A 13,684-nucleotide genomic window follows, 5' to 3' on the forward strand; every position below is an offset into this window, starting at 1 on the left:
AGGTCAGCACCTCAAAGGCATAAAGGGCAAGCTCAGGCCATGTGCCCAATTTGGAGACTCAGAAGTTGAAGGGGGCAGACCCATCAGTCAGTACGTGTAGGCGTGTGCACACATACTGCTCCACCATGTCGCATGTCCCTGTGATGTCCACGATCCAATTGGATATCTGCTCTATCAACTTTCGATGTTCTTTTCTTCGCCTACCATGTTGATCATGGTTAGCGGCGAATCAGGGTTCCACGCCGGATAGGGAGCGTGAGAAAGGGATACCACATCTAAGGGAGGTCAATGGCTGCAATGTGATCAAGCTGAAATGTGGAACAAGTTATTAAAGTGGAAGGATCGAATGAAAGGGCCAATTAAAGAAGAATTTTTGAAACTTAAGTACCCGTCTCCTATGCAGAGCAGGGGTTTGTATATGGAAAAATTAGTAAAATGTCACCTGACAATGTAACAGACGATTTTTAGAAATGTAGGTCCCTGTCACCTATGCAGAGCAGGGTTTTATTCACGGCAAAAGTGTATTCATGTCACCCACCAATTAAACAGAGGATTTTACGAAAACTAAGTCCCTGTCACTTATGCAGAGCAGGGGTTTGTATAAGGCAAAATTGGTGAATTTCACCCGAAAATGGAACAGACAAATTAGTGAAGTGACATAAAATAAAATAAAATACGTACAAATAAAAAAAAAATCTTGATGTATGATGTGGAGGTCCATATGGAGTAGAAGGTTGAGGAGGCGGTAAACGTAGCGGTGTAGGTGGAAGCGGCGCTGGAGGAGGACGAGGTAGCCAACACTGGTTTTTGGTTTTATTTTTTTATTTTTATTTTTTTAATTAGGGTACACCCCAAAAGAGTGGAAAATATCAAAAATACAACAATGAGAAATTGCGCTGTAGTATAACAATGGCTGGGTGAGGTATACATGTCTATTCTGCACAAGGTACGGACAAGTCCTGTGGGATCCATGCCTGGTTCATTTTAATGAACGTGAGCTTGTCCACATTGGCTGTGGACAGGCGGCTGCGCTTGTCTTTGCTGACGCCCCCTGCCGTGCTAAACACACGTTCAGATAATACACTGGCTGCAGGGCAGGCCAGCACCTCCAAGGCGTAAAGGGCAAGCTCAGGCCATGTGCCCAATTTGGAGACCCAGAAGTTGAAGGGGGCAGACCCGTCATTCAGTACGTGTAGGCGTGTGCACACGTACTGTTCCACCATGTTGCTAAAATGCTGCCTCCTGCTAAGACGTTCCATATCAGCTGGTGGTGCTGGTTGTTGTGGCGTGCTGACAAAGCTTTTCCACATTTTAGCTATGCTAATCCTGCCTTCTGAGGTGCTGGTGGTGCCCCAGCTGCATTGGCGACCTCTTCCTTCTCCTCCTCCTCCTCTGCCTTTGCCTTGTGCTTCCACTGTGCCCCCGCTGTCAGGTGGGAATGCCACCAGCAGCGCATCTACCAGCGTGCGCTTGTACTCTCGCATCTTATGATCACGCTCCAGTGACGGAATTAAGGACGGAACGTTGTCCTTGTAACGGGGATCCAGCAGCGTGGCCACCCAGTAATCAGTAATTGGCAACTTGGCGGTCGTTGCGGAGACACTGCAGCATGTAATCGCTCATGTGTGCCAGGCTACCCAGAGGCAACGACAAGCTGTCCTCTGTGGGAGGTGTATCGTCTGTGTCCTCTGTATCCCCCCAACCGCACACCAGTGATGACCATGAGCTGGTTTGGGTGCCACCCTGCTGTGAACACGGTTCCTCCTCCTCCTTCTCCTCATCCTCCACCTCGTCATTTTCCACCTCGTCATCCTCCAGAACTGTGCCCTTGCTGGACAATTGTGTACAGTACCTGGCGTTTGTGGGTGCAGGAACCCACGCTCGGAGCCACTTGTGAATGAATGGCCTGAAACCCTTGGAAATGATCCCTCTTCCTCCTCCTGTGCCACATCCTCTTCCATCATCACCCGAAGCGTTTTTTCAAGGAGGCTTAGAAGTGGGATAGTAACGCTGAGAACGGCGTCATCGACACTGGCCATGTTGGTGGAGTACTCGAAACAGCGCAACAGGGCACACAGGTCTCGCATGGAGGCCCAGTCATTGGTGGTGAAGTGGTGCTGTTCCGCAGTGCGACTCACCCGTGCGTGCTGCAGCTGAAACTCCACCATGGCCTGCTGCTGCTCGCACAGTCTCTCCAGCATGTGCAAGGTGGAGTTCCACCTGGTGGGCATGTCGCATATGAGGCGGTGAGCGGGAAGGCCGAAGTTACGCTGTAGAGCAGACAGCCGAGCGGCGGCAGGATGAGAACGCCGGAAGTGCGCACAGACGGCCCGCACTTTATGCAGCAGCTCTGACATGTCGGGGTAGTTGTGAATGAATTTCTGCACCACCAAATTCAGCACATGCGCCAGGCAAGGGATGTGCGTCAAACCGGCTAGTCCCAGAGCTGCAACGAGATTTCGCACATTATCGCACACCACCAGGCCGGGCTTGAGGCCCACTGGCAGCAACCACTCGTCGGTCTGTTGTTCTATACCCCGCCACAACTCCTGTGCGGTGTGGGGCCTGTCCCCCAAACACATCAGTTTCAGAACGGCCTGCTGACGTTTACCCCTGGCTGTGCTGAAGTTGGTGGTGAAGGTCTGTTGCTGACTGGATGAGGAGGTGGTAGAAGAGGAGGAGGAAGCCGAGTAGGAAGAGGAGGCAACAGGAGGCAAAGAATGATGCCCTGCGATCCTTGGCGGCGGAAGGACGTGCCCCAAACAACTCTACGCCTGGGGCCCAGCCGCCACTACATTTACCCAGTGTGCAGTTAGGGAGATATAGCATCCCTGGCCGCGCTTACTGGTCAACGTATCTGTGGTTAGGTGGACCTTGCCACAGATGGCGTTGCGCAGTGCACACTTGATTTTATCCGATACTTGGTTGTGCAGGGAGGGCACGGCTCTCCTGGAGAAGTAGTGGCGGCTGGGAACGACGTACTGTAGGACAGCAAGCGACATGAGCTGTTTGAAGCTGTCCGTCTCCACCAGCCTGAATGACAGCTTTTCAAAGGCCAACAGTTTAGAAATGCTGGCATTCAGGGATCGAGGGTGGCTAGGTGGGAATTTACGCTTTCTCTCCAAGGTTTGTGAGATGGAGAGCTGAACGCTTCCGTGTGACATGGTGGAGATGCTTGGTGACGGAGGTGGTGTTGTTGGTGGCACATCCTCTGTTTGCTGGGCGGCAGGTGCCAACGTTCCTCCAGAGGCGGAGGAAGAGGCCGAGGCAGCAGCAGAAGACGGAGCAGGAGGGGCCTGAGCCCTTTCTTGGTTTTGAAGGGGCTTACTCCACTGCAGCCCGTGTCTCGCATGTAGATGCCTGGTCATGCAGGTTGTGCTAAGGTTCAGAACGTTAATGCCTCGCTTCAGGCTCTGATGGCACAGCGTGCAAACCACTCGGGTCTTGTCGTCAGTACATTGTGTGAAGAAGTGCCATGCCAGGGAACTCCTTGAGGCTGCCTTTGGTGTGTTCGGTCCCTGGTGATGGTGGCCAGTAGCAGGCGAACTGTTTTGGCGACGACTGCTCTGCTTTTGCACCCTGCTCCCTCTTTTGCTACGCTGTTGGCTCGGTCTCACCACTGCCTCTTCCTCCGAACTCTGAAAGTCAGTGGCACGACCTTCATTCCATGTGGGGTCTAGGACCTCATCGTCCCCTGCATCATCTTCCACCCATTCTTCCTCCCTGACCTCCTTTTCGGTCTGCACACTGCAGAAAGACGCAGCAGTTGGCACCTGTGTTTAGTCATCATCAGAGACGTGCTGACGTGGTATTCCCATGTCCTCATCAGGAAACATAAGTGGTTGTGCGTCAGTGCATTCTATGTCTTCCACCCCTGGGGAAGGGCTAGGTGGATGCCCTTGGGAAACCCTGCCAGCAGAGTCTTCAAACAGCATAAGAGACTGCTGCATGACTTGAGGCTCAGACAGGTTCCCAGATATGCACTGGGGTGATGTGACAGACTGATGGGCATGGGTTTTCTCGCGCCACCAGTGCGCTTTCTGCAGAAGACCGGGTGGGAGATAATGTGAACGTGCTGGATCCACTGTCGGACACTTAATTGACTAGCGCCTGTACTTACTCAGGCCTTAACATCCTTAGAACGGCATTAGGCCCGACCAAATATCGCTGTAGATTCTGGCGGCTACTGGGACCTGAGGTAGTAGGTTCAGTAGGACGTGTAGCTGTGGCAGAATGGCCACGTCCTCTCCCTGCACCAGAGGCTCCACCAACACCACCACCATGACCGTGTCCCTTATTAGATGTTTGCCTCATAGTTAGCGTTCACAAAGCAAAGTAAAAAGTGGTTAAGTCTGTTCAAAATAATTAACCGCCAATGAAAACCCGGATGTAGGGTGTTGCACTAATTTTTTTTTTCAAACTCTATATGACTGCAGTATTTTTGCCCTAAATTTCACTGTAACTTATGCATGTCTAATCCCAGATGTGCAGTATATGAAAGGTTTTTTTCACCCCAGTAACCAAAAAGCCGTATTTCTGGCCTAAATGTGACAGTCACTTATGCACGTCTAATCCCAGATTTTGCAGTATATTAGAGGGTTTTTCACCCCAGTAAGCAAAAAGATGTATTTCTGGCCTAAATGTGACACTCACTTACGCATGTCTAATCCCAGATGTGCAGTATATCAGAGGGTTTTTTCACCCCAGTAACCAAAAATCCGTATTTCTGGCCTAAATGTGACAGTCACTTATGCTCGTCTAATCCCAGATGTGCAGTATATTAGAGGGTTTTTTCACCCCAGTAAACAAAAAGCCGTATTTCTGGCCTAAATGTGACAGTCACTTATGCATGTCTAATACCAGATGTGCAGTATATTAGAGGGTTTTTTCACCCCAGTAACCAAAAATATGTATTTCTGGCCTAAATGTGACAGTCACTAATGCACGTCTAATCCCAGATGTGCAGTATATTAGAGGGTTTTTTCAACCTAGTAACCAAAAAGATGTATTTATGGCCTAAATGTGACAGTCACTTATGCATGTCTAATCCCAGATGTGCAGTATATTAGAGGGTTTTTTCAACCTAGTAACCAAAAAGATGTATTTATGGCCTAAATGTGACAGTCACTTATGCACGTCTAATCCCAGATGTGCAGTATATTAGAGGGTTTTTTCAACCTAGTAACCAAAAAGATGTATTTATGGCCTAAATGTGACAGTCACTTATGCACGTCTAATCCCAGATGTGCAGTATATTAGAGGTTTTTTTTACCCCAGTAAGCACAAAGCCGTATTTCTGGCCTAAATGTGACACTCTCTTATGCACGTCTAATCCCAGATGTGCAGTATATTAGAGGTTTTTTTTACCCCAGTAAGCACAAAGCCGTATTTCTGGCCTAAATGTGACACTCTCTTATGCACGTCTAATCCCAGATGTGCACTATTTGAAACAGATGTATTTTTTTAACCACACTAAACAAAAAGCTTTATTTCTGGACTTGCAGACATGCAGATAGCCTGTGCTGGTGCACTATCGTTGCATAAAATGGCTGCTGATTATGTATTGATATTGACTAACTGAAGAAAAAAAAAATTGTTTTTAGTAGTAGTTGGCTCAGGGCAGGCTTAAAAAAATTGTGCACTGAACCCACAAAACACATTTGCTGTAGATCACCGAGTAAAGAAGCAGTTCTGAATCTTCATAAGATTTCTCCCTTATCTCTCCCTCACAGCAGCTGCAGCCTCTCCCTACACTAACCCGACAAAGTGATAGGAGGCGCTAAGTGACTCCAGCTTAAATAGAGGCTGGGTCACATGCTGCAGTTGGCCAATCGCAGCCATGCCAATAGTAGGCATGGCTGTGATGGCCTTTTGGGGCAAGTAGTATGACGCTTGTTGATTGGCTGCTTTGCAGCCTTTCAAAAAGCGCCATAAAAATCGCCGAACACAGAACCCGAACTTTTACGTAAATGTTCGGGTCCGGGTGCCGAAAACCCTAAAGTTCGGTACGAACCCGAACTTTACAGTTCGGGTTCACTCAACTCTAGTGACAACCCCCTGTCTGTTGTCCTCACCTTCCCTCCTCACTGTACTATGTGTAATCATTGCCTCTCTATTCACGTGTTACTGTCTCTCCTGCTTCAGAATACGATCACTGGATCCTCTCAATCTCTCAAACAGAGCTGTTCCTTATGACTCAAATATTGAATCTTCTGAGCAGTTTTGGCGGACTCTAATGGTCTCACCATAGGGAATGCCTTTTATTACATGTTTCGGATGGCATGATGAGGCTAAAAGAAGGGTGTTACCACTTGTGTCTTTTCTATAATTCCTGCTAACCACCTTGCCAGCCTTATTTCATAGCTTAATGTCCAAAAAGAACTATCCTCTGAGGACAAATGATATGGATTTTATAATGAAGTAATAAAGACATTGGGTTTTCTCCTGAGCCTGCTGCTGGATGTTTTCTACTGTTCTGCCAAACACATCCGCTATACACTGTACTGCTCTGTACTTGGTGAGCGGTGAGGAGGTGGCAGCGCTCTCCTGAGCTCCGGTTAGTACAGCTGGGAGGTGCCAGGAGTCAGACCCCCACAGATCTCATATTAATGACTAGTGATGAGCGGGAGGTGCCATATTCGATTTTGCGAATATTCGATTGAATATTCGTCTTATATTCGTTGAAACCGAATATTCGTCATTATTCCATTTATCGCGAATAATATGCGATTTAATTAATCGCGTATTGCGATTGTTCTTTTGACAGTATAAGGCAACGTTCGACTAATTGACTATGGCAAGGCTAATATGTATATTTTACGAAAATTCGTGATATTGCTCTAACTTCGTCTTTTAGAATATTCGTAATATTCTAAAAGACGAAATTAGAGCAATATTACGAATTTTCGTAAAATACACATTTAGATTGTAATTTAGCTAATATAGTGCTATAATCCTTTTTTTTTTTGTCTAATTTTTTTTGCCTCTTCTGAACTTCAGTTTTGGAAAATATGTACACTATTAAAAAAATTACTATAGCAGTATATTAGCTAAATTACAATCTATATGTGCATTTTACAAATATTCTTAATATTGCTCTAACTTCGTCTTTTAGAATATTCGTAATATTCTAAAAGACCAAGTTAGAGCAATATTACGAATATTCTAAAAGACGAAGTTAGAGCAATAATATTCCACTTTGGCATACTGCTCCCCGACAAGCGTCCCCGTAACCATGGGAATGCCTGTGGGTTAGAATATACCATCGGATCTAAGTTTTTACGATCTCAGGGAAAACTCAGATGGTATTTTCTAACCCACAGGTGTTCCCATGGTGACGGGGACGCTTGTCGGGGAGGTGTATGCTGAAGTTGATTAAATAACGATTTTGTCATGCGGTCGGTCATGCGGTATTAACCATTACTATTTTTCTGTTGGAATATTCGTGAACTCGAATATTATAACTGAGATTATTGGTTTAGATTAGAATAGGATGAATATTCTAAAATTGAATATACAGCAATATATTCTTAATTTCGAATATTCCGGTCCATCTGAAAACGTGATTCCTTCCAGCTTCAATTCAGTTGCTTGTGGGTCAATGGCTCATTGACCCACAAGCAAGAAGCAGGGAGGAATCATATATTTTCAGATGGAAAAAAAAAACAAAAAAAAAATGAATATTCGATTTCGCGAATATATAGAACCATATTCGAAATATTCGCGAAATCTCGAAGTTGCAATATTCGAGATAAAAATTCATTATTCGAATATTCGCGCTCAACACTATTAATGACGTGTCCTGGGGATAGGACATCAATATCCAGTTCGTGGATAACCCCTTTAAATTATTCAGCAGGCCCCTATATGATAACATAAAGGTTCTGATGATCCCTTTAACACATCAGTCGGATGAAAACACAATTGGTAATGTCCTTCATGTCTGAGAAGAGCAGCGCAATCACTAATACCTGCCCCCTGCTGTATAACACATAATGGGAGCAGGGACCCCCTCCCCGGATAACACACAGGAAAGTGTTCTAGGACTGACCTCATCAGAACCTGCATTGTGCCTCCACATGGAGGAGGTGTCATATGTCCTGAGAGACATCTGGAGGGACAGGAAGGACACATCTGCTTCTATGGGGCGGATTATGGGTCTGAGCAACTCCCAGGTTATACAGTGCTGTAATATGTACATGAGCCCTTACCGCCATAGAGCGCTCATCTCTGCCTGTGCTACATCACAGCTGTATGGCGGTATTATTACTGATGACCCCGGCTGTAATTTACTTAGAATAGAGACAATTACTGCTCATTATCAATAGTAATAATCAATACCAGCAGAATCCAGAGAAACCCTGAATGTAGTGTAATGTCTACTAATAATCCATCCCCCAAATAACTGACTGAGAGAGGGCAGAGCCACATGTGTCCTGTAGTAATGTGAGGATGATAACGGGGGCCACAGGGGGCCACAATAGATTGCGGAGGAAGGAGAATGGGGGCCACAATAGATGGTGGAGGAAGGATAATGGAGGCCACAATAGATGGTAGAGGAAGGAGAATGGGGGCCACAGACTGAGGGCCACAATAGATGGAGGAAGGAGAACTCTCAGCAGCTGATGACGCTGGCACAAGTTCCTCCAGCTTTATGACTCTTGTACATTCATGTGCTGCCATCATCACTGATTTATGACATGCCATAAAGTGAGGACATTCCTTAGGGGTTCTGGATTTCTAGGACATGGACATATCATATAGCTGCCGCCATTCCTGACATCCACCACACACAAGAGGCGGCTTCTAGTGATGACATTTATGGATGTTACTAACAGCCGGGGACATTTTCTCTCCACAGTCACAATCTACAGATTTTATACTATCGCTCTGTGGATGCCTCACCCACATCTCATCTTCTTATTCTTACAGTTTGGCTGATAATCGTCTACCAGACACTTCCTGCATCCAGTTGGCATCTGGAATAAGAAATAACCAGTTCCTGAAGATACTGGACCTGTCTGGTAACCGTCTGTATGGTCCTCATTTCAGTTACTTGATGGAGGCTCTGTCCAGTCCGGCCTGCAGGATAGAGAGATTACTGTGAGTATAAGAGATGTGTACAGGACGGAGACATGTGGGGCACACGTTATACATGGATTTTATTATATTCTATGCTCCGCACCATTGTTATGTCTATGAGATAAACTGCTGACTAGGGTTGTCACGATACCAACATTTTGATTAGATTTCGATACCATAAACAGTATTGCGATACTCTATACCAGGGATGCTCAACCTGTGGCCCTCCAGCTGTTGCAAAACTACAACTCCCATCATTCCCTGACAGCCTACAGCTATCATCCTACAGAAGGGCATCGTGGGAGTTGTAGTTTTACAACACCTGGAGGGCCGCAGGTTGAGTATCCCTGCTCTATACCATTCGATACCATAAAAAAAAAAATGAAGCACCAAAAAAGCCACGTGCATTCTGCATTTTATGGAAGGTCCGGCCCATAATAGAACAGTCCTATCCTATTTTTTGGGGGGACAAGGTGACTAAAAATGCCGAATTGTGCGGTTTTGATTTTTTTTTTTCTGTTACGGCGTTCATTGCATAGGATTATATTTTAACAGTTTGCACTTTTTCGGGCGTGGCAATATGTAATATGTTTTTTTTTATTGTTTATATATTTTATATTTAAAATTGGGAAAGTGGGTGATTTAAACTTAATATTTTGGTGTTTGTTTTTTTACTTTTTAAAAAAAAACTTTTTATTTAATAACTATTCGCCCCCTTAGGGCTAGAACCCTTGTCCTATTCCCCCTGATAGAGATCTATTACAGTGAATAGGATCTTACACTCTCCCTGCTGCCCTGGGCTTTATGCACATGGCAGCAGGGAGCTTACCATGGAGGGCTTCAGTAGCGTCCTGGCTGCCATGGTAACCGATAGGAGCCCCGCGATTACACTGCTTGGGCTCCGATCGGAACTGCCACTGCCACCAATGAAGAGGAGGGTAGGGGATCCTGTGGCCACTGCATCCAATGATGCCACCATTGATTCTAATACTGGGGGATTTGGGGGGAGGACAGCGCACTGCACCACCAATGGTTATAATGTATAATACAGGGGGGAGCACTGCGCCACCAATGAATGTAATTAACACATTAATTCAAGTGTAGGCAGCGGGTGCCGGCGGCTTTAATAACAGAGCATGCGATCTGTTTAACCCCGAGGGGTTAAATGCCACGGATCGCATGCCCTATAATAGAGGGCCAGGTATGTGATACCTCTGCTGGCACCCGCTGCCTACACTTGTATTAAAGTGTTAATTACATATATTGGTGGCGCAGTGACCAAAGCCCCTCCCTTATCCTCAGTGCAAAGATCTCATTGGTGGCAGCGGCAGCCGCGTCACAGGGGGGAGGGAGGGAGAGAGTCCCTCTTTCTCCCCTGTGCTGCTGAGTAGAACATGGTGCGCGCTGAGAGCAGCACGCGCCATGTTCTCTAACAGATAACAGCGCAGCCTAGTATCGTTAAATATTAAGACCCGGTGTCGTATCGATCCGGGTCTAAAAGTATTGATTGGATATCAATACTTCGATCCTCGGTGCAACTCTTCCTGTCACTGCTCTGTGTTGTCCGGCCATGCTTTTTCTTCTGCTTGGTTATTTTTAAGTATTTGGTATACACACAGCACTGCTATACACACTCAGCACTGCCATACACACATACAGATCTGGTATACACACACAGCACTGCTATATACACTCAGCACTGTCATACTCACATACAGCTCTACTATACACACAGCACTGCCATACTCGCATACAGCCTGCTACACCCATACAGGTCTGTTACATACATACAGCTCTACTACATACATACAGCTCTACTACATACATACAGCTCTGCTATACCCATACAGCTCTGATACACACATACAGTTGTGTTATAGACATACAGCTCTGCTACACACATATAGCTCTATTACACACATAGAGCTGTATGTGTGTAATCAGTGATGGTCAGTTTGCAGTGTTCACCAGCGAACACATGCGGGCTGCCATCTTGACTCACCCATCCGGCGATGCACAGGTAAGCCCTTACCTGTGACGGGAGCCAGTCTGAAATCAAATGCGGTCATCGGGAGCAGGCAGTTCCAAGAACAGCCGCCAAGGGCCTTCATCGGGCTGTTCTCAGAACTTAGAATAATGTGTGAGGGGGGCACTCAATTATCAGGGCCACATGGACCATCAATCATAAGATACGTAGATATAGATTAATAAAGATGAGCAGCAGTAGTTATACTATGTATATAAACCGTAAAACCAATAAATGCAGGTCAGCAGCAAATATCAAGCAACAATAGAAAACTGCTACCGGTATATGTATTAGCAGCAATATATCAGCAGCAACAAAAAAGTGCTATATACAGTACAGACCAAAAGTTTGGACACACCTTCTCATTCAAAGAGTTTTCTTTATTTTCATGACTATGAAAATTGTAAATTCACACTGAAGGCATCAAAACTATCAATTAACACATGTGGAATTATATACATAACAAACAAGTGTGAAACAACTGAAAATATGTCATATTCTAGGTTCTTCAAAGTAGCCACTTTTTGCTTTGATTACTGCTTTGCACACTCTTGGCATTCTCTTGATGAGCTTCAAGAGGTAGTCCCCTGAAATGGTTTTCACTTCACAGGTGTGCCCTGTCAGGTTTAATAAGTGAGATTTCTTGCCTTATAAATGGGGTTGGGACCATCAGTTGCGTTGAGGACAAGTCAGGTGGATACACAGCTGATAGTCCTACTGAATAGACTGTTAGAATTTGTATTATGGCAAGAAAAAAGCAGCTAAGTAAAGAAAAACGAGTGGCCATCATTACTTTAAGAAATAAAGGTCAGTCAGTCAGCCGAAAAACTGGGAAAACTTTGAAAGTAAGGGCTATTTGACCATGAAGGAGAGTGATGGGGTGCTGCGCCAGATGACCTGGCCTCCACAGTCACCGGACCTGAACCCAATCGAGATGGTTTGGGGTGAGCTGGACCGCAGAGTGAAGACAAAAGGGCCAACAAGTGCTAAGCATCTCTGGGAACTCCTTCAAGACTGTTCGAAGACCATTTCAGGGGACTACCTCTTGAAGCTCATCAAGAGAATGCCAAGAGTGTGCAAAGCAGTAATCAAAGCAAAAGGTGGCTACTTTGAAGAACCTAGAATATTACATATTTTCAGTTGTTTCACACTTGTTTGTTATGTATATAATTCCACATGTGTTAATTCATAGTTTTGATGCCTTCATAGTCATGAAAATAACGAAAACTCTTTGAATGTGAAGGTCTCTCCAAACTTTTGGTCTGTACTGTATAAGCAGCAACAAATCAGCAGCAATGGAAAAGTGCTATATGCAGTAGCAGCAATATACAGGGTGGGCCATTTATATGGATACACCTTAATAAAATGGGAATGGTTAGTGATATTAACTTCCTGTTTGTGGCACATTAGTATATGTGAGGGGGGAAACTTTTCAAGATGGGTGGTGACCATGGCGGCCATTTTGAAGTCGGCCATTTTGAATCCAACTTTTGTTTTTTCAATAGGAAGAGAGTCATGTGACACATCAAACTTATTGGGAATTTCACAAGAAAAACAATGGTGTGCTTGGTTTTAACATAACTTTATTCTTTCATGAGTTATTTACAAGTTTCTGACCACTTATAAAATGTGTTCAATGTGCTGCCCATTGTGTTGGATTGTCAATGAAACCCTCTTCTCCCACTCTTCACACACTGATAGCAACACCGCAGGAGAAATGCTAGCACAGGCTTCCAGTATCCGTAGTTTTTAGGTGCTGCACATCTCGTATCTTCACAGCATAGACAATTGCCTTCAGATGACCCCAAAGATTAAAGTCTAAGGGGGTCACTGGATATGCGAAATTGCTACATGATGATGTGTTTCCCTCATTTATGCACTGAAGCTGGCATGTTCCCTGAGTTTTTCGAGCAAGATGGTGCACCCACCACCACATTATGGGTGTCAGGTCCGAGCATTCCTAGATGAACAGTTTCCTGGAAAGGGGATTGGTCGTCGTGGGCCAGTTGAATGGCCCCCAAGGTCTCCCGATCTGACCCCTTTAGACTTTTATCTTTGGGGTCATCTGAAGGCAATTGTCTATGCTGTGAAGATACGAGATGTGCAGCACCTGAAACTGCGGATACTGGAAGCCTGTGCTAGCATTTCTCCTGCGGTGTTGCTATCAGTGTGTGAAGAGTGGGAGAAGAGGGTTGCATTGACAATCCAACACAATGGGCAGCACATTGAACACATTTTATAAGTGGTCAGAAACTTGTAAATAACTCATGAAAAAATAAAGTTACATTAAAACCAAGCACACCATTGTTTTTTTTGTGAAATTCACAATAAGTTTGATGTGTCACATGACCCTCTTCCTATTGAAAAAACAAAAGTTGGATTCAAAATGGCCGCCATGGTCACCACCCATCTTAAAAAGTTTCCTTTCTCACATATACTAATGTGCCACAAACAGGAAGTTAATATCACCAACCATTCCCATTTTATTAAGGTGTATCCATATAAATGGCCCACCCTGTAATTTAGCAGCAATAGAATAGCAGTATAAATATCAATAAATCAGCGGCAGTCTAATGT

At 45.2% G+C, this 13,684-nt stretch overlaps 2 protein-coding genes across 2 annotated transcripts in view; one reads left to right on the forward strand and one right to left on the reverse strand.

Annotated features, from left to right (window-relative positions):
* Positions 1 to 13,684, forward strand: part of LOC120981622 (NACHT, LRR and PYD domains-containing protein 3-like) — a 3,400,916-nt gene that overhangs the window by 933,166 nt on the left and 2,454,066 nt on the right. The window contains exon 8 of the mRNA XM_040411191.1: positions 8,932 to 9,102. Coding sequence (XP_040267125.1) covers positions 8,932 to 9,102 — 171 coding nt within the window. The remainder of the gene's footprint in view (positions 1 to 8,931; positions 9,103 to 13,684) is intronic.
* The window catches only part of LOC120981623 (NACHT, LRR and PYD domains-containing protein 12-like), an 840,242-nt gene that overhangs the window by 458,067 nt on the left and 368,491 nt on the right, over positions 1 to 13,684 (reverse strand). The window lies entirely within an intron of this gene.

The sequence above is a fragment of the Bufo bufo genome, chromosome 11 (genome assembly GCF_905171765.1).
Source record: "Bufo bufo chromosome 11, aBufBuf1.1, whole genome shotgun sequence".
Taxonomy (NCBI): domain Eukaryota; kingdom Metazoa; phylum Chordata; class Amphibia; order Anura; family Bufonidae; genus Bufo; species Bufo bufo.